The sequence below is a fragment of the Ovis canadensis genome, chromosome 5 (assembly GCF_042477335.2).
Source record: "Ovis canadensis isolate MfBH-ARS-UI-01 breed Bighorn chromosome 5, ARS-UI_OviCan_v2, whole genome shotgun sequence".
NCBI lineage: Eukaryota > Metazoa > Chordata > Mammalia > Artiodactyla > Bovidae > Ovis > Ovis canadensis.
The window spans coordinates 119,597,314-119,619,340 of record NC_091249.1 but is presented as its reverse complement, the minus strand read 5'-3'; the positions used below and the strand labels follow the sequence as shown (position 1 = coordinate 119,619,340).

The 22,027-nt window shown below is 42.0% G+C and overlaps 1 protein-coding gene across 4 annotated transcripts in view; it reads left to right on the top strand.

Annotated features, from left to right (window-relative positions):
• Nucleotides 1–22,027, top strand: part of FBXL17 (F-box and leucine rich repeat protein 17) — a 511,156-nt gene that overhangs the window by 386,720 nt on the left and 102,409 nt on the right. The window contains exon 8 of one of the 4 annotated variants that reach the window (XM_069592651.1): nucleotides 17,701–18,767. The exons of the other annotated variants lie outside the window; for them this stretch is intronic. Coding sequence (XP_069448752.1) covers nucleotides 17,701–17,780 — 80 coding nt within the window. The 3' untranslated portion in view covers nucleotides 17,781–18,767. Of the gene's footprint in view, nucleotides 1–17,700; nucleotides 18,768–22,027 lie in introns of those variants that run through there. 4 annotated transcript variants of the gene reach the window in all.

Sequence of the window (22,027 nt, the reverse complement as noted above, 5' to 3'; positions counted from 1 at the left end):
GTTGACTACTCCAAAGCCTTTGACTGTGTGGATCACAACAAACTGTGGAAAATTCTTCAAGAGATGGGAATACCAAACCACCTGACCTGCCTCCTGAGAAATCTGTATGCAGGTCAAGAAGCAACAGTTAGAACTGGATATGGAACAACAGACTGGTTCCAAATTGGGAAAGGAGTACGTCAAGGCTGTATACGGTCACCCTGCTTATTTAACTTCTATGCAGAGTACATCATGCGAAATGCTGGGCAGGATGAAGGACAAGCTGGAATCAAGATTGCCAGGAGAAATATCAATAACCTCAGATATGCAGATGACACCACCGTTACGGCAGAAAGCAAAGAACTAGAGCCTCTTGATGAAAGTGAAAGAGGAGAGTGAAAAAGTTGGCTTAAAACTCAAAATTCAGAAAACTAAAATCATGGCATCCAGTCCCATCACTACATAGGAAATAGATGGGGAAACAATGGAAACAGTGAGAGACTTTATTTTTTGAGGCTCCAAAATCACTGCAGCCATGAAATTAAAAGACGCTTACTCCTTGAAAGAAAAGCTATGACCAACCTAGACAGCATATTAAAAAGCAGAGACATTACTTTGCCAACAAAAGTCCATCTAGTCAAAGCTATGGTTTTTCCAATGGTCATGTATGGATGTGAGAGCTGGACTGTGAAGAAAGCTGAGCACCGAAGAATTGATGGTTTTGAACTGTGGTGTTGGAGAAGACTCTTGAGAGTCCCTTGGACTGCAAGGAGATCCAACTAGTCCATCCTAAAGGAAATCAGTTCTGAATACTCATTGGAAGGACTGATGCTGAAGCTTAAACTCCAATATTTGGCCACCTGATGCAAAGAACTGACTCACTGGAAAAGACCCTGATGCTGGGAAAGATTGAAGGTGGGAGGAGAAGGGGATGACAGAGGATGAGGTGGTTGGATGGCATCACCGACTCAATGGACATGAGTTTGGGTGAACTCTGGGAGTTGGTAATGGACAGGGAGGCCTCGTGTGCTGCAGTCCATGGGGTCACAGAGAGTCAGACACGACTAAGTGACTGAACTGAACTGAAGTGAAACTGTATGCATGCAATATTTTGCGGTTTTTAAATGATTAAAAGACATAAAATGAGGGAATATTTCTAAGAGCCCATCTTGCCCTTTGTTTGCTTTAGTCACATTCAGTCATATTGTCCTTTAGAGAAAAGTTCCTGTTTCTAGTTTCTTTCTATACTTGTTTCTAGATTCTTAACTTTGTTATGTAAGGGAAAAACAATTTTTTTAACCAAAATTTATTTTGTAAGTAGTGCTAATTGGCTACATTATATTTTTTGTGTATTGTATGTTTGTATTTAGATAGATATTTTCCTCCTAGTAATTATATGTTTGTACAATGTACCCCAGTATTCTTCCCTGGAAAATCCCACGGTCAGAGGAGCCTGGTGGGGTCACAAAGAGTCAGACATGACTTAGCAACTAAATAACATAACACACTGGACTATGTATACTTAAAGATCAGTAAATTGGTCTTGATTCAGAATATCTAATGATATAACATGAACTGGGCTAGCTTCCATTATCTTTTTTTTTCCTGTGAGGAAACTGTATACTAAGTGATGAAATAGGGTATGTTTCAAAACATATTTGAGGGAAAGGTATCCTAGCTTAATATCCAGTTGCTTTGCGTTTGCATAGAAAATGTGTGCTAATTTCAAAAGATCGTATCTATGTCTTAGAGAAGGAATGGGATTTTATATTTTGCAGCATCTTATTTCCATATAGAGATATCTTTTTGGTCTATCCACTAACAGGCTTATGTTTTAATTCATTTTTATGAATCTAAACAATGAGTTGATTTAACAGACATTGTTATAATAGGTATTTTTCAACAGACTACTGCAGTTGATTTATGCAGTTCTTTATGTTTGCTCCTATGAAAAGACCATTTTCATCTTTTGTTTTTATTTTCCAAACATACAAGGGTCACTAAACCTCTTTAGAAATTGCTTCTGAATAGTCATTCTTTGTATGGAAAAACTACAGTATATTCCTTAAGTGAAATTCAATCAACTACTTTTATGGTAGCTGGGCTTAAAAGACATCAGTGAAAATACCCACACAAGCTCTTAAGATCAAGGCATTTGTTTCAGCTGACTTTAGTATGTACTTAGCCATTGTGCATCAAATAATGAGCAAAATAGGCAGACTTCTAATAAGCAAGTACAATATAGACAAAAGGGAACACTGATTTAAGGTCCCGGTGTCAAATGCAGTAAAACACTCTGTTTATAGCAGGTCAGGCTTGGGTTTACAATTAGCACTAATTACTGGGAAAAAAATCAAAACCGCAGCTTTAAGGAAGGACACTTTTCACTGCAAGATCAAAGCCAGTCTCCACAGAATAGGGAAGCCTCAACCACTTAATTGCACTGAAGTGCTAATTGGATTGTAAGGAACTTTCATGAGTTCCTCCAATTAGCCAGCCATCCCTGACGAAATCCAAAAGAAGAGATTATGAGTTCTTAGAGCTTTTGTCTATATGGTTGCCATTTGTATACCTGAGTGAATGTAGCCGTGCCTCCTTTTTATGCAAACTGAGGTCTTGGGTGTCTCAGTTATTAACTTCCCATAAATAGCCTTGAAGGTAAAGCTGTCCATTGGACATAAAGTCTTAGCTGCATGCAGTGGGACAGCATTTAATGGGAACTATCATTTTTAGTAAGATGCTTCATATTCAGAGCTTGAAAACTGGGTGCTCTTCTTGGCTCAGGTTGGTCCTCTTATGCAGTTAGGCTCCAGTAAGGATGTTTCTGTTACATTTGATGTTTGTATTATATTCAAGTACTCTCCGTTCTGGGTAACTTCTTTTTGAAGGAAATGGGTAATCAGTAATTTCATGGTGTTTATTCTTTAAGTAACAATTTTTTATCCAAGAGGATTATTCACGGTTCCAATTGTGCTTTGCCCATACACTGTGCCCCCTGTGATTTTTATTGTTATTGTTTGATCATGTAAGGCAGCAAAAATTTTGCCAGCTCACCACATGAAAGCTTCTATGACAAAGTGAATTCTTTGGGCAAAACTATCCATTTGGATAAAGAAAATGGGAAGCTTTGCTTAATGCCAGGTCCGTCCTACATCGAGTGAAATAAAAATTTGGCAGCTGTGGCATGAATTCACCTGTCTATATTTGATTGGGTCCATGGTAAATCTTAAAAATCTCTCACTGACATAAAATGCATTATATTATACTCAAATTCCTCAAACGCTGTTTACTTGGACACTTGCCTAGGTGATAAGTGTGCTAGGTCTCCTTTGTATTGGCTAAGGAAGACAAACTTAAGCGTTTATCTGGGATTTCAGATGTTCTGAATTATCTGATTAACCTCATTAACTAGAAAAGAATCTAGTTTCCATACTTTACTTTCTATTGTATAAACCCTAGAGTGAGTCTTCAAGTATTAAAATTGTTGATTTGCATCTCCAAAATTTTGAGTATGCTAAGGATAACAGAACAACAGTGTCAGAACAGTAATATGATTTTCCGTGCTCTCAAAGTCAAATGTGTTTTCTGCTCAGTTTTTATATTTTATAATACATAGAGGTGTTAAGACAATAAAGGTACCTACTGTGTGCAGTTGGTACTTTTAGACATTCTACATACTTGGACTCATTTTCCAGATAAGAAAACTGAAGCCTAGAAAGACTCAGTAACAGAGCTATTAAGTAACCCAACTAGAATAGCCAGGATTGAAATCCAGTTTTTCTGACTTCAGAGCCTTTGCTCTGAGCTTATCGCCATTAGTGGCAAAATCGACCCCTCCCTTGCGTTTGGTCTTAGCTCCTTGTGCGTCTCCCATGTGGGACTCACAGCTCATGTCTGCGCATTGCTTGTCAAGTTTCTTGTTCCCGGTTTGGGAGCAGGGGGCCGTGTCTGCGGTGGGGATCAGGCACCGTGAGCCAGCCGGCCACAGTGGGCTCTCAGTCCGCAGGACTAGCAGAGCCCTGCCTCTCGCAGGCCCTCCAGGAATTCCAGTCAAGTCCCGGGAGCTACACAGCGTTTGCAGCTTAATAAAAGACCAGGACTTGAGAACCCTACAAGTAATAAGAAGGAAATACTGTGTTCTTTTCTAGTGTATGACTACTTCTTCCAAATATTTTAAGTTTTTCCTTTCCTCCTCATCATGAATACATAATTTTCTGTTACAGATAAAAACTTCGCTAAAGGAGGGTGGGTTTTGTACCATGAAATTATTCAGATAGGTTTTAAAAATTAGATTAATTGTTGGCATGTGTTGTTTAAAATAACTGTTTTCTCTATAAAATTTTATGCTTTTGCTGAATTCTCGCCTATCTGAGGAATCCTTTGTGAGTCCTGAAATTAGTTAAGTTGTTAAAAGAAATTTATCCATGATGTAAATTTGTTGATATCTACTTCTCTGTTCTACTTTATGAACAAAATAATTAGCTTATAGTTAGACAGTTTCCTTAAAATAAAATGGAAAGTCATTCATTTCTAAGAAACATTTGCTCTGTTATTTACAAGAAATTATCCCACTGACATCTTCTGGACTACATTTTATAATGTAAGAAAAAAATTTAAAAATCCCATTTGACATGCAAGGTAGCAGCAATAACTTCTTTGTAATGGTCTTTCAATTTGTGCATTAAATGATGTTTCTTATCCTTGTCTATATTTGGGAATAATACCAATATCAAAGGGCGTGTGTTGTGTGTTGTGTACGGGGCCTGACAGAGTGGATGGTTAATCAGTCAGTCAGGTCAGTCGCTCAGTCGTGTCCAACTCTTTGTGACCCCATGAATCACAGCACGCCAGGCCTCCTTGTCCGTCACCAACTCCCAGAGTTCACTCAGACTCACGTCCATTGAGTCGGTGATGCCATCCAGCCATCTCATCCTCGGTTGTCCCCTTCTCCTCCTGCCCCCAATCCCACCCAGCGTCAGAGTCTTTTCCAATGAGTCACCTCTTTGCATGAGGTGGCCAAAGTACTGGAGTTTCAGCTTTAGCATCATTCCTTCCAAAGAAATCCCAGGGCTGATCGCCTTCAGAATGGACTGGTTGGATCTCCTTGCGGTCCAAGGGACTCTCAAGAATCTCCTCCAACACCACAGTTCAAAACCATCAATTCTTCAGCACTCAGCTTTCTTCACAGTCCAACTCTCACATCCATACATGACCACTGGAAAAACCATAGCCTTGACTAGACGGACCTTTGTTGGCAAAGTAATGTCTCTGCTTTTGAATATGCTATCTAGGCTGGTCATAACTTTTGTTCCAAGGAGTAAGCGTCTTTTAATTTCATGGCTGCAGTCACCATCTGCAGCGATTTTGGAGCCCAAAAAAACAAAGTCTGACACCGTTTCCACTGTTTCCCCATCTATTTCCCATGAAGTGATAGGACCGGATGCCATGATCTTCGTTTTCTGAATGTTGAGCTTTAAGCCAACTTTTTCACCCTCCTCTTTCACTTTCATCAAGAGGCTTTTTAGTTCCTCTTCACTTTCTGCCATAAGGGTGGTGTCATCTGCATATCTGAGGTTAATGATATTTCTCCCGGCAATCTTGATTCCACCTTGTGCTTCTTCCAGCCCAGCGTTTCTCATGGTGTACTCTACGTATAAGTTAAATAAGCAGGGTGATGATATACAGCCTTGACGTACTCCTTGTCCTATTTGGAACCAGTCTGTTGTTCCATGTCCAGATGGTTAATAATTAGTAGCTGTTTACATTGTGGAATGCTAGCCGCAGTGAAAGCGGAGTCACTGAGCAATGTCGCTGCTTCTGTACCACCCTACGTGAAGGGTTTTCTACTCTAAGTCCTAACTTTCAGATACAGTTGGCCCTTGAAAAGTGCAGGTATTTGGGGCCCCAACCCTCCTTGCAGCTAAAAATCTTTATAACTTTACTGCTGTCCTTCTCTCCACGGTCCTGCATCCTTGAGTTCAGCAAACCGGTGATCATGAAGCACTGTCGTACATGTTCATTGAAAAAAATCCGCATGTAGGTGGACTCATCCAGTTCAAATTCATTGTTGGTCAGCTGGATTTATAATACATAACTTTACGCATTTTAAAATTTTTTGTAAAACACGTAGCGTAACATGTGCTGTCGTAACCATCTTTAGTGAGCAGCGTGGCAGCATTGAGTGCATTAACCGTGTTGCGCAGCCATCACCCCTTTGTTTCCAGAACTTTTCAAATAGAAACCATTACATCTTTTACCTTAAATTTTAAAATATTATCCACTTGAAAAAACTAGACAACAAAAGTGCATTTATCAGGTCTATGGTGAGCATGTATTTATTATGCTCTCTTTTATTCCAGAAGGGCTTCACTCTGCCATGAGTCCCATTTACCCTAATGAATTAATGAATAAGAGACATCATCCAAAACCTCTTGGTCTTTTCTTACCCAGAGTCCAAGAACCCACCTCCTACTTTTGTTCCCTGCCACTCATCGCCAGCTTCCCACCCGTGATCCCTTGAAATCAAGTGTAGCTGAGAAAGCTGTTCAACTGAGAATGGTGTTTTCACATCCAAGTGAAAGCACTCTCCAGCCAGGTGTCTTTCAAGACACATTTATCAGGAAACACATTTGACATTAGCTCTGTTTTACCCACGGCGGGCCGGGCGTTGACTGGTTCTGACTCACCCGTGAGTTTAGATCGTCTCTGATGGCCTCCCCTGGCCTTGCCCCATCTTGGTGGCAACTCCCCCGACAGCCCCTTAGTTGGCAGGCATTGACCAGGCCTGACGGCCCCACGTCTGGGCCTCGTGCCTGGGTTGCCTTTCCTGCCAGAGTGCCCCTCCCCGACTTGAACCCCTCTTCTCTGCAGCCAGCTGGTCGTTGCTATCACTGTGTGCTCAGCTCAGACTCGCCTTCTCAAGGAAGCCTCTGGCGCCCAGCCACCTGCCTCTGCCCTGTGCTTCCGCAACTTCCTGTGCAAAACCGCTGCTCGCCTGCGTCCCATTCTGCTGAGAATAAGGACTCACTGGCCTTCTTGCCCTCTAATTCAGGAACTCCCTAAGGTTTGGCAGGGTGATTTGTAAATATGTATAACCCTATTTCCTAGTAAAGTACCTGGCACAGAGAAGGCAGTCAGTAAATCAGTTCAGTTCAGTCGCTCAGTCATATCAAGTCTTTGCAACCCCATGAACCACTACACGCCAGGCCTCCCTGTCCATCACCAACTCCCAGAGTCCACCCAAACCCATGTCCATTGAGTCAGAGATGCCATCCAACCACCTCATCCTCTGTCGTCCCCTTCTCCTCCTGCCCTCAATCTTTCCCAGCATCAGGGTCTTTTCCAATGGGTCAGCTCTTCGCATCAGGTGGCCAAAGTATTGGAGTTTCAGCATCAGTCCTTCCAATGAATATTCAGGACAGATTTCCTTTAGGATGGACTGGTTGGATCTCCTTGCAGTCCAAGGGATTCTCAAGAGTCTTCTCCAACACCACAGTTCAAAAGCATCAAATAGTAGTTATTAAATAAATGTTACAGTTTTAGAACTTTTCCCATTGTAGTCAGCCTGTCAGACCCAAGTACAGTGGGGTCCTGTGTTTGTATTTTCAGCCTATCAGGACCCTCTGGGGGTTCCTTTTAAGATGAGAGTGGATGACTGAGCAACTGTGAGTGTGTCTATCAGGAGGACAAGTCGAGTCTCAGAACCGTGGATCCGTGAATGTGCTCCGGCTACAGGAAAAGCAAGGTAGCAAAAGGAATCAAGAGCCATCAGGAACCACTAAGTCCCCCGAGTTTCCCTCCTGCCTGTATCGTCTCTGTTCTTGGTTAATCTGAATATCAGTTTCCACAACAGAATAAGGGCCCAGGACTAGTGTGTGACGTGAGAAGCAAAGTACACAGATTAATATTAGTCACTGAGAACAGATCTAGTGAGACAGCCCCTGCAATGAAATTAAATGAGTTTTATTACTAAGTGCTGAATAAACCTCCCGGAGCTTTTCTTGCCTTTTTAGGACCATGTTAGTTCCAAAGACCAAAAAAGAAGAAGCATCAAAGAAACAGGGAACTCAGAGGCCATTTCTTGTCCCAACTTTAGCAAACCACTTGAAGCTCTGGTCTGTGTCGATTGAGACCACGTTGGAAGGGACCTGAAACTGATATTTTAGGTAAAATTCAGCAGACTTAGTCCCCATGTTATGAGAACCGTCGTAACAAAACTTTGCACATCCATCAGGCCTGTGAACTGTTTTGCATAATAAAAGCCACTCCTACTAAAATACAGCATATGATGGAGTGATTAGCACGCTTTTCACATTGTGATCATCGGGACGTAGCAGCCAAATAAGCTGGTGGATTTGATGAGTGAGTCAAAGGGGGTGTGACGTTGATGAGAACCAGGTGAAAGGCAGGGGAGGCATATCACAAAATGCACGCCGAAATAAAATCCACCTCAATAACAAAGAGTTGCCTGTGCCCATGTGAGTGTCTGTGTGATTATTTCACAGCCCTGCATATTAAATAACGGTTGTGACTCAGAATGCTCGAATTTTCTGTGTAACTGAGTAAAAAGTAAGTTGAAAATACATGAGGTTCTTCTAAAGGGTTCCTGAGCACTTTTCCTTTATATAAACCGTCTTTGTACTTAGCTAGACCCAGGGTTTCGTGAAGAGAATTTCACCCATCAGCATCTGAACTAACCTTAGTGATCAGTCCTGAATGCAGAAGGCCCCCACCTAAGCGGAGAACGATCCCGTGGCCCAGGCGCTCGTCAGAAATATCACGGGCGTTGTGCATGTAGAAGGCCATTTGATGTAAGCACCAAGGCTGTTACCATGGAGACCACATTCCAGTCCCTTCCTGACGCTGGAGCACCTGATCTTCATGTCTCCACTAATTTCCACAGAACCTTGACCAGACTTGACAGTTTTAACTCTAATGTGACAGACTTTATTTTAAGAAAAGTGTGTGATCGCTCCATCATTCATAAAACCGAGGAGGCCAGATTTTGGAAGGTGTGCAATAATCCCTGTAAAATTTGGAACCCGAGGCAAATTTTCCTCCATTGTCCCATTCTTAGCCTCATGACCGGATTATTTTCTGTGCAGTTTTGGATGTTTTACTGTTTTGCTCTGGGAAAAAGCGCAGGCCTGTCTAATGTGGGGAAAACGGGCCACAGAGTGTTAGCTGGCGGCCAGACCCTTTGAGGAGGAACAAGGACTAGGAGGAGCGATTGCTGTTTCGAGGTGTGCCAGGAGCTCCCAGCAGTGTTCATTTTCTAGCCTTTCTCCGTTCCTCAGGGAAGGGAGGGCAAAGTCGGGGTGATCCTGTCGCAGTCTGCTGATGGGGGACCCCCAGCTGGGCAGGAGCCGTGGCTGCTGAAGGGGGAACGGCTGAAGGGTGGGGGGTTCTGATGGTTTGAGGATGGGAAGGAGCTCCTAATGAGGTCCACTCCTTTCTGAGGTGGACACAATGCAGGCAGGCTGCAGGTCACGTTTTAAAGGATGTGGTTTCTTGTAAATTCTAATTTGCCATGTTTTTAACTGAACTGAGTTGTGGGGCATCAGCTTGAAATAAGATTAAGACATGATAATATCTTTTGGCGGCAGGACAAAGAAGCACCTTGTCACTGTCTCTGCATTGAAAAGCTCAGTCATTTGCATTTTGGTCCTTTTTAACAACAGGTTACCTTGTAGCTGACCTGGCTATAGAGGGATAAATAATGTAGGCTTTCCTTTCTTCACAGAAGGAGATGGAGAGGATCTGTTGGATGCTGATTCACAAATTTTTAGCTGGCTGAGGTGACCTCACTCTGAGGTCTATATTAGCGTACCTTTTGTTCTGAGAATGAAGATTTGATTTCAGTCAATAGAGGTCTTAAAACTAAAGAAGAGGAAACGGTGCTAGCCTATGAAGGGAAAATGGTGCTAGCCTAGGAAGGGAAGGGAGATATGTAAACTTATCCAGAAATAAAGGAACAGTTCTGTATCTCTATGTGCTGAGAACAACTGACCAAAAAAAAGAAAAAGAATCTGGCCTATATTTTCTCCTTCTAATTTTACTCACAATTCACTCTTTTGAAAGCCACTTCATCTCTGTGTACCAGAGCTGACTCACAATCTTAAGGGAGATAATTAGGCCCTCCGCCTGGATTACATGGCCCTTGTACCATTTCAGCTTAGACATTTCCCCTGCCACGTCAGCGGCTGAGAGTTTACTTCATGGACACAGGGCCTCATGCACTGCACAGAGCGCCTGGTTCACAAACTGCTGTTTGAGGATGATCCTACACGTCACTGTCCGTCACCCTCTAGAATCAACGAGGTCACTTAAAGCTGTTCAGTGAGAATGGTAATGGAGCTTCATTTTGAAACATTTTTTGTTTTCCCTCAATCCAACGGAATCATCAGGAAGTTCCCACCACAAGTATAAATATTTGCAGACAATATTCTCTGTAGTTAAAATGCAATTCAAGGTGCTAGCTTTGTTATATGTGTGCTTTAAGTGTGAGTGCGTGTGCTGTGTTTGAGCGTGCAGAGCAGCTTAGGTGACACCTGAATAGATGTGGACAGAAAATTGTACAGTTATGTTAGGTGGAGAAAAGGAATGTGCCCCAGGTTGAAGAATCCAATGTAGTCAAGTGAGGCAAAATCTGTAGGAGGCTCTGAAAAACGACATGCCACAATTTCTTCACTAAAACCAAGTTTAAGCATAGTACGTTTTCGTAATGTATTTCTAAATGTGTATTCCAGGTAGGAATTAAAGATTCTCTTCGTCGTAATTTTTTTTTTTTTTTTGGTACTTTGGCCTGAAGCCTTTTTTTTTTAAACCAGTGAAAAAATCCTGTTTCCTTTCTGTCCTCTGCACTGTGAGCACTGTTTATTAGCATGTTACCTCCTGAGCACGCGAATTGGCTGGGTCTCGGAGCAGCTGGTGGAACCAGATGCTGTTTCTGCCCGCTCTTCCCGGTCTCCATCCCTTTTTCCTCACCTGTGCTCGTTACAAAGCCAGTGCCCTTCATCCTCTGAGCTCTGTACTTCTGGCACCAGGATTTCTAATCAGTGACACTGGAAGGTTGAGAAAGCACATGGGAAAAAACTGATAATCAAGCGATGACTATATTAAAGCAGTGAAACCATGTAAATTTAACACGAAAGGAATCAACCTCACAGTTCTGAAGGTGACAACTCATACCCTCATGTTAAATGTGAACTCAATGCAAATCCATTTGCCACCTTCGCAGCGCTGTCGATGCTGAGATTTGGGCCCAGAGCAACTAAAAATGTGTCTTTGTTTTGGAGCCGTTTTCTCTTTCAGTGCTTCTCTTGACTTTCCCTAAACTGTCCAGCGGGCAGTCTCTCTTCTGCCCACTCGTATAAGATTAATTTTGTGAAGAACTGGTGACACGTGTCAGGATCTCATCAGATCACTTTATCTTAGAGACTTAGGAGCATATCACCTGGAACAGTCAGTCTCTCTTCTCGGCTGCTGTTGGAGGTGCGTCTTGTGGGCCTGCGGCAGGACAAGTTAATTGTCACTGTGGGGTCTGAGCTAATACTGCAGTCTTTGGGAGCCTCCTGTGTGCGAGGGGTTTCCTTTCATCCCACAGCATCTCTGCGGGAGATTAAAATCCTTATGTTCAAGGTGAGGAACCCAAATCGCGGAGATCAAGTCACTCACATGACTTGGAGTCTACCTGCCCTCTGCCACTGCACCTTCTGACTGTGGGAGGAAAGCTAGAGGTTGCCGGCGCCACGCTGGATGCAGCGAAGGGGACGCGTCTGCAGCAGTCGTCCTGACGCCTACCTGTGCAAAGCAGTCACCTGGGGACATAGTCAGCGTGCAGATTCCTTGCTGTCTCTGCAGAGGAATCTGAACACAGCTCCAGGAATCTGACTTTTTAACAAGCCCAGGGAATTCTGAAGCAGAAGTCCACTTTGAGGATTGTGTTTCTATAGGTGTTAATGGAATATCTGTCAGTAAATACCCACCCGTCCATCCGTGCCTCCCATCGTGTGCATGTGCGCATGGGAGAGTTTCTGTAATAGTTGTCACTTTCAGGGGGAAAAAACTGACTTGCCACATGATGTTTAAGTTTTTCATAGTTTTAATGGCAACCCCTTTTTTATCAGCATCCCTCCTCTGTCCACTTTCTTCCTCCCAAGAAAGCTAAAGAGTTGGTTTTGCTTTCTTCAGATTTATTCAAGAGTTCATTAATTTTTGAGTTAAGTCTTTTTAAGTATTGCTTTTCATTTTGATAGGGTCAGATTTTATTTGAGATTGATGTCCCTTAGTGTTTTGAGAAGATTTCTTGGACACTTTTAACCACAGAGATTGATTTTAACTACTGGGCATAACTTACTTTTTAAAAGATCTTTGGAAGATGGGCTATTCTGAACCCACATATAAGTGTAGGCTACCTTGAGAATCTGTGTCTCTGAAATAATAATGAATTGGGGAAAAGCAGGTATAGCAGCAAATATTTCGTTATGAGGAATTTTTAATTGAAAAAATCAGTTTTCCATAAGCCAGTGCATTTTTCATGGAGAAGCGCTGTTGGCGACACTTGCTAAAGTGCTGAACATTTTGCTAATTTAAAAAAGGTCTGCTTCGGATCGATCGTGACCTTATCAATAGGCTGATCTCATTCGTCTTTGGAGACTCTTGTCACAGGGAGCTACAATAGCTCTGAGCTGCCTCCACTCTGATTGCAAAATCAACATTAAGGAGGGTTGCAGAATCAGTTTGTGGTAAAGTGAAGCATCTCTGTGATCTTTCTTAGTTATTAGTTTTTAAAACATAAAACATCTTTGTAATCTTTCTTAGTTATTTGTTTAAAAAAAATCACAAGCCCACATTACTGATAATCACTCTAATTTCTCTTTTTATTCTTAAGACTAAGAGCTACTTAGATAACAGGGAGAATGAGCTTTTGGTATTTATTGAATTTGTGATTCTTTGAGATCAGTACTTCCTCCTGCTTGACGCATTATTTTGTTCATGTAAACTGTTCTCTTCATTAGAAACAAATGTCAAATATCAGCAACTGTGATAAAAAGTAAAATTACTTATGTTTTACTAGTTTTCAGCATTTACTTCTAAAAAATGTTTTATTATTTGAAAGAATAATTTTGTTTCCTTGAAGTTGGGTAAAATTTAGAATGGATTTTCAAAATGTATTACATATTCCGTACTTAACATATCTAAAGGTCTGTCAGTAAATTAATGAGATTGAATTTCCTGTGTGGACTTTGAAGTAAGTAAATTTCTGGCTTTAAAGTTGCTTTTTGTGTCAGAGCAGAAATTGTGCAATCTGTAGTTCCTTGAGCATAATTTTATAGATAATAAGGAAAAGGGGAAAGTCAGTTTTCCTATAGTTAACCTTTCATTTCTGCTTTTTACTTTTATTAATTTTGTACTAACCATTTCAGCTTTCTCCTATTAGTTTTTCAACTTTCCTTCGTTTCTAGTCTTCTGTGATCAAAACTGTTTTCTCTCCATCTGCTATCTTTTCATTCATATCTCCTTTTAAAATCTGTTTCCTCTCCTGTAGACTCATGAATATGCCATGGTATGTCAACTGTCTTTGACTAATTAGAAGGGGAAAAAGGATTTTTTACTTTTGAGATTGTCATTCTCCCTGTGTACCAGTGGAACAATTAAAATCAACTGTCTTTGCTTACTAATGATTCCACAAGTTAGACGTGGGAAATTGAAATAGAACGTTTTCCTCGAGGACCCCTGCACTTGGTAACAGTGCACCGTCCCTTGAACTGCAGGCGGCAGACTGCTGTTCAGGGTATATTGTTCAGCACACTTTCCCAACTGGTCTGTCCTGAGACAGTACTGACTCCTTAAAGCTGTTGCTGTTTTACATCATTTTTGTTTCATGTATGTGCCAGGAAAAACGTGATTGAAATGGTCGTATTTTGATAATGTCTATAATACTTAATGAGTTATTTTATATTCATTTTATTTTGTGTACAACTGTTTATCTTAATTCTCACTTATAAATGTTATGTTAAATGAGGTCCTCTTTTAAGAAGAATATTTAGTTAGCACTTAATTTTCTCATTTAATATTCAAACTATCAGAAAATATTTGCAGATATCTTGTTCACTTTTAGAGCTACATCAGCCAAGTTGCACTGGTCCCACCAAACACCCTCTTTCAAGAAGACGAGAGAGAACCCCACACGTGGACATCACCAGATGGTCAACATCAAAATCAGATTGATTATATTATTTGCAGCCAAAGGTGGAGAAGCTCTATACAGTCAGCAAAAATAAGCCTGGGAGCTGACTGTGGCTCAGATTTTGAACTCCTTATTGTAAAATTCAGACTTAAATTGAAGAAAGTAGGGAAAACCATGAAACCATTCAGGTATGACCTAAATCAAATCCCTTATGATTATACAGTGGAAGTGACAAATAGATTCAAGGGATTAGATCTGATAGACAGAGTACCTGAAGAACTATGGATGGAGGTTTGTGACATTGTACAGGAGGCAGGGATGAAGACCATCCCCAAGAAAAAGAAATGCAAAAAGGCAAAATGGCTGTCTGAGGAGGACTTAAAAATAGCTGAGAAAAGAGAAGAAGTGAAAGACAAAGGAGAAAAGGCAAGATATACCCATTTGAATGCAGAGTTCCAAAGAATAGCAAGGAGAGGTAAGAAAGCCTTCCTCAGCAATCAATGTAAAGAAATAGAAGAAAACAATACAATGGGAAAGACTAGAGATCTCTTCAAAACGATTAGAGACACCAAGGGAACATTTCATGCAAAGATGGGCTCAGTAAAAGACAGACATGTTATGGACCTAACAGAAGCAGAAGAGATTAAGAAGAGGTGGCAAGAATACACAGAAAAACTGTACATAAAAGATCTTCATGACCCAAATAACCATGATGGTGTGATCACTCACCTAGAGCCAGACATTCGAGACTGCAAAGTCAAGTGGGTCTTAGGAAGCATCACTATGAACAAAGCTAGTGGAGGTAATGGAATTCCAGCTGAGCTGTTTCAAATCCTAAAAGACGATGCAGTGAAAGTGCTGCACTCAATATGTCAGCAAATTTGGAAAACTCCAATTTGGCCACTCCTGTGGCCACAGGACTGGAAAAGGTCAGTTTTCATTCCAATCCCAAGGAAAGGCAATGCCAAAGAATGTTCAAACTACCACACAATTGCACTCATCTCACACGCTAGCAAACTAATGCTCAAAATTCTCCAAGCCAGGTTCAACAGTATATGAACTGTAAACTTCTAGATGTTCAAGCTGGATTTAGAAAAGCCAGAGGAACCAGAGATCAAATTGCCAACATTCGTTGGATCATTGAAAAACCAAGGTTGTTCCAGAAAAACATCTACTTCTGCTTTATTGACTACATCAAAGCCTTTGACTGTGTGGATCACAATAAACTGTGGAAAATTCTTCAAGAGATGGAAATACCAGACCACCTGACCTGCCTCCTGAGAAATCTGTAAATAGGTCAAGAAGCAACAGTTAGAACTGGACATGGAACAACAGACAGGTTCCAATCAAGAAAGGAGTACATCAAGGCTGTATATTGTCACCCTGCTCATTTAACTTCTATGCAGAGTACATCATGAGAAATGCTAGGCTGGATGAAGCACAAGCTGGAATCAAGATTGCTGGGAGAAATATCAGTAATCTCAGATATGCAGATGACACCACCCTTATGGCAGAAGGTGAAGAGGAACTAAAGAACCTCTTGATGAAAGTGAAAGAGGAGAGTGAAAAACTTGGCTGAAAATTCAACATTTAGAAATTAAGACCATGGCATCCGGTCCCATCACTTCATGGGAAATAGACGGGGAAACAGTGGAAACAGTAACAGACTTCATTCTGGGCTCCAATCACTGCAGATGGCGACTGCAGCCATGAAAGTAAAATCGCTACTCCTTGGAAAAAAAGCTGTGACCAACCTAGCGAGCATATTAAAATGCAGAGACATTACTTTACCAACAGAGGTCCATCTAGTCAAAGTTATGGTTTTTCCAGTAGTCACGTATTGATGTGAGAGTTGGACTGTGAAGAAAGCTGAGCACCGAAGAATTGATGCTTTTGAACTGTGGTGTTGGAGAAGACTCTTGAGAGTCCCTTGGACTGCAAGGAGATCCAACTAGTCCATCCTAAAGGAGATCAGTCCTGAGTGTTCTTTGGAAGTACTGATGTTGAAGCTGAAACTCCAATACTCGGGTGTGGCTGATGCAAAGAGCTGACTCATTTGAAAAGACCCTGATGCTGGGAAAGATTGAGGGCGGGAGGAGAAGGGGATGACAGAGGGTGAGATGGTTGGATGGCATCACTGACTCAATGACTTGAGTTTGAGTAGACTCCAGGAGTTGGTGATGGACAAGGAGGCCTGGCATTCTGCAGTCCGTGGGGTCGCAAAGTGTCGGACACGACTGAGCTACTGAACTGAACAGCCTAGAACATGTTATAAAAAATACAATTTAACACAAATGAGAATTTACTGAGTACCTACTGTATGTATAAATTTTCTAGGTGTTATGAGAATTAACAAAAAAATTTTAAATTTGCTAATTAGTGGCACAGTAAGATATATGATTAAGTATCAAAATAACTTTAGACCCAATCAGTGGTCTGTGAGTTCAGAGGAAAGTAATATCAGTATGAATTGATGACCTTGGACAGGTTGGTTGAAAAGATAGTATTTACACTTGTCCTTCACAGATTGATATATTTCAATGTCATGTCCGTATCAAAGACTTTTTACTTATTATTTTATATTTAGAAGATAAGAGGAAGGAATCAAAGGTGATTTTAAGATTTCATGCTGGGATAACCTGAAGAGTGAAATGACATTAGTTGGGGGGTGGGTATCTTGGGAATTGGCTTGAGAGAGAAGTTGAAAAATTCTGGTTTGGGACATTTGAAGTATGAGATCCAGTAGGAAGAAGATAGAGATATAAGAGACCACAGGACGCACCAAGGACAGATACGGATGCAGTTTTGTGTAGTCGGAAGCAGACAGCTGGAAGTGCAGAGATCTGGGTTCTAGTTGGTGCCCTCCCTGAGCCCAGCTAGGCAGGGTGAGTTTAACCAAGAAACCTAGTGGCTTCTAGCTTCCATTGTCTTATACGTAAGAGTCTTGAAACTCCTTGCATGTTAACATTCCATAGAGAAACAGTTCAGGGTTTGCCACACACGAGTGGTCACTGAGTCCGTAAGAGTACATTTGAACTTTTACGGCCAGAGGGATATTTAGTGAGAGTGAAGGAAGGCGGTTAACCCTGGAGGAGCACTGCAGCTTCGTGGCAGGTGAGGACAGAATGGAGAGGAATGTGTCATCCTGGGCAGATGACAGTGTCACAGAGAGGAGAGCGGCAGCGTGTGCGATGGCGGCATAGGTGTGCACAGTGGCAGCTCACGTCTGCTGACCTCCTGCCCACCCTCTGCTGAGCCACTGGAGGCTCGCTCTCAGAGGCTGTGGCCACTCATCACAAGATACAGATTTCCCCTGGTGTTGAATATTTGTATTTTTTGCATCAGGAAAATCAAATTACCTTACTGACTGTTCTAAGCAAAACTGGACTTGTTTAGGCCGAATCATATTTGCATACACAGTCAAGTACACAGTATAGTTCAGGCAGGACATGTGGGATATATGAAAGTGCTGTTTATGCCATTTAAACAGTTCGAATAACCTTGCTTTCCTCTCTGATTACTTACTTCAGGTCTGTATTTTAGAAGCATGCTGCTGCTGCTGCTGCTGCTAAGTCGCTTCAGTCGAGTCCGACTCTGTGCGACCCGATAGACGGCAGCCCACCAGGCTCCCCCGTCCCTGGGATTCTCCAGGCAAGACCACTGGAGAGGGTTGCCATTTCCTTCTCCAATGCATGAAGGTGAAAAGAGAAAGTGAAGTCGCTCAGTCATGTCTGACTCTTAGCGACCCCATGGACTGCAGCCTACCAGGCTCCTCTGTCCATGGTATTTTCCAGGCAAGAGTACTGGAGTGGGGTGCCATTGCCTTCTCCATTTTAGAAACATGCCAATGTGTTAAACAGAACCACTGAAAACATCATTTGATTATCTTAGTTATTTGATGGGATATTAAAATAACACAAACACATTTGTGAACCGAGAAGTTGACACGTATCAGAAAAATCATAATCTGAAGAAGTCTTTGAAGGCCTAACAGTTTCTCTCTTTCAAATTTAACCCTTCAGTAAAAAATGATTGTGTTAAATTACTCATAATTTATAGCCAATTCTGTGACTGGAGTCTCAAATAACTAATTAGTTCTTTATCCCCAGAGATGATACTGAGAAAGTTTGAGTCCTGTTGGAAGGAGATGTGGAAAATTGCCAACATCTAAAATACCTACTTTAATTTTGAAAGTATTAGCAATGCAAATCAAAATCCAAATTTTATTCTGTCAAAAGAGATAAAACCATAGAAAGGTGATTTTTATGGAGGAAACCAAAGAGTAAATAGAAAAATGTTTGAAAGAGATGAGCCATCAATTATTTCATGTACCTACACTTAAATTGGCAGATATAGTCATACTTAAGCTTAGACTAAAATCTGTTTATTTTAACATATGCATATTCCTGTCCTTGTAGTCCTACAAGTATTAAGATGTCCAGATTTTAAGAAATTTGTTGAGATAAAACGAGAATAAGAAATATTAATTCTAAATTCTATTCACTCTCATGAGAATTTATTGTTTTAAAACAGACTTTCTCTTTGAACCATTGTATGAACAATGATAAAAAGCCAATTATACATTTTTTTTTTTTAACTGCTTTGGACAAGTAGAGGTTATTTGTATTCACCTCATGGAGTGCTATGCGGAGAACTTTTGTTGCCCACTTTGATCTATGAAAAATGACTATCTTGAACTTTTTTGCTATTTCCTCTTGTCTCATACATCCTAGGCAGCTTTCATCGTTAAAATGTGTTTGATGCAATAATCTGCCATTGTTTAAAAGCTCGAGTGTGTATTAGATATTCTAATATACCACTTAATCCCCACTCTGGTTTTCATTGTTGGAGCACGAAACTGAGACTCATCCTTAGCTGAAGTAAGCTGCCCGGGCTCACATAAGCGAGCTCGTGGCAGAGCCAAGGTTCGGAGCCTGTCTGCTCACCTCTCCTCTACACTGTCCTTGATTTCTTGGCTCTCCCTTCCAGGCCCCTGGTCAGTGCCAGAGAGGCAGAGATGAGAGAGAGCTTCTCCCCCACTTCTCTGGCCTCAGGGCCCTCAGTCTAGCGGGGGCCGGGGGTGGGGGTCGCTGCCTGGCCTGGTTTGTTTCCGCTGGCAGTCCTGGGCCTGCCCGAGGTGGTTCTCCCCAGTATCAAGTGACATCAGCCACCGCCTCTGTTCTCCCAAAATCTTCTGGCAATTTTCTGTCTCAGCTGCGAGGTGACTGTTGCCTAAAGCAAACTCTCGTTGTGACACTACCAAGTGTTTCCCAAGACTTCTGGTATTCTCTCAACAGGAAAACAGGGCAGACAGGTTGCAGAAGAGTCAGGAAGGAGTGTTACCCGTATGCACTGAAAATGTGCTTGTGCAGCAGTAGGGGTCAGAATTCCTGGGCACGTCGAGCCCTGAGCCCAGACCAGTATCGAGACTTCTTTATGCCAGCCCCGTGTGACCTGCTGCCGGTCTGGTCCATCGGGACCATGGCGGCAGTGAGTCTGTGCCACTCAGCACGTGATGACGGCCTCTCCGGCACGTGTCTACCGCTCACCAGGACATTGGTGGCGGGCCAGCCTCCAGATGCCCGGCCGTGACTGTCGCACAAAGGAAACACTACCTTTCTTGGATGTCGCTATTATAGTTTGAAAGTTAGTCTTGCCTTCGTGGCTGCATCACGCTTGGAATCTCTCTCTGATGTTGTTATCAGTTTGGGCTCATGGTGCTCACGCTAGCTGTCACACATGGACCACATCCATCATGTGATTCTTAATTTGCTCCATTATGACAAATGGATTTAGACACAAACTTGCAATTACCTATTTTGAGGTTAATAGCAGATTTGGGGTTGTAATTGGTTCCCAAATATTCAATTTAGGGAAATTATTTCTCACCCGGCTCAAAAACATGTTCTAAGTGAGCAAATTGTATTTTTTCCTATCACTGCAAAATTGTGCCAGATGAGACCAGATGAGTCATCTAGGCATACAGATATACCCAAAAGTTTTTACCAGACAAGAGTATCTGTGCATGCTGTGGGGAGTTCTGCTCTCTGACATTATCTGACTTATCCACTTGATTTTTGTACGGATCTCAAATTATTGCTGAAGGTTTTACTCTGTAAATTCTCTCCTTATAGGGACCATTGCATGGTGGTTATTCTGTTTTCAGAATGTTCAGTTCAGTTCAGTCGCTCAGTTGTGTCTGACTCTTTGCGACCCCATGAATCGCAGCACGCCAGGCCTCCCTGTCCATCACCATCTCCCGGAGTTCACTCAGACTCACGTCCATCGAGTCCGTGATGCCATCCAGCCATCTCATCCTCTGTCGTCCCCTTCTCCTCCTGCCCCCAATCCCGCCCAGCATCAGAGTCTTTTCCAATGAGTCAACTCTTCGCATGAGGTGGCCAAAGTACTGGAGCTTCAGCTTTAGCATCATTCCTTCCAAAGAACAGCCAGGACTGATCTCCTTCAGAATGGACTGGTTGGATCTCCTTGCAGTCCAAGGGACTCTCAAGAGTCTTCTCCAACACCACAGTTCAAACGCATCAATTCTTCGGCACTCAGCTTTCTTCACAGTCCAACTCTCACATCCAAACATGACCAAAACCATAGCCTTGACTAGACGGACCTTTGTTGGCAAAGTAATGTCTCTGCTTTTGAATATGCTATCTAGGTTGGTCATAACTTTTGTTCCAAGGAGTAAGCGTCTTTTAATTTCATGGCTGCAGTCACCATCTGTAGTGATTTTGGAGCCCCCCAAAATAAAGTCTGACACTGTTTCCGCATCTTATTTCCCATGAAGTGATGCTTCCTGCAGTTACCACTTTTTAACCTAATGGTGAGACAATATTTGTAAAGGTTGCTATACCTTTTGATTTTTCTCTTGCATCTTTTTGTTATGACATATTTTAAATGATTGTATATCTAAAACCATCTCAGAAAGTGTTTTTCTAAATGAGCAGAGGTCCTTTCATAGGGTTCTTTTTGAGTACAGGGACTTTTTCTTGGTGAGTTTGTGTAGATTAGAGTTCTCTTTCTGTACAACTCTCTCTCCTTACATGTGCTTTCTTGTACATCTCTGAGAAATGGTACACAGTCATCTATTTCAGAAAAACTTGCTTTTCCTTACAAATCTTAGCAACAGGAAACCATAGGCCTATGGGATGCCGGTCAACAAGTGACTTGAAAGCGTTGTGAGGGATGGAGAGCTGGCCGTTAGAGGTAAAGGAGGTTCAGAAAGCAGGTCGATTAGAAGCGGCTGAGGAGACTCGGCTGGGAATCCCGGCTCTGGAGTCTTGCAGCTTGGATTTGACTCGTGTTCAGCTGTGTTCTGTTGGACCGTGAGCAGTTTCCTCATCAGACAATCAGTGGTGCCTACCTGACAGAGTTGTTCTGAACACTGAGTAACCCTGTAAAGCTCTCGGCACATCCCTACGTGCTTAGGAAAAGTTAGCTGCTAACATTGTCATCTAGTCGTTGCTCTTATCCAAAAAGGAATCTCTTTCCATGTGGTTCTTTGAGGATGATCATTCAGCTTTTCCTATGAAGAGACATTTGTTCTTTTCCCAAATATTCCCCCCCACCCCTTTTGAATAGTTCTAATAGTGAAAATCGAAGTTTTCTTCTGTATGACTTCTGTACTTTGGGTCCACATCTGCCCGCCAGGATGTCTGTAGTGTGCTTTCTATTATAAGTCTTTTCCAATATTTGAAATATCTTTTCCATCCTCTCTTCCAGGCTTTTTCTTCCCAAGGATGATGACTCCAGTTCTCTTAACTGTCTTATTTATGACATTGTTAGCAGGACTGTTACCTTCCTACTTGTCCTAAATCGGTCCTTCATTCACACGGTAATATCACT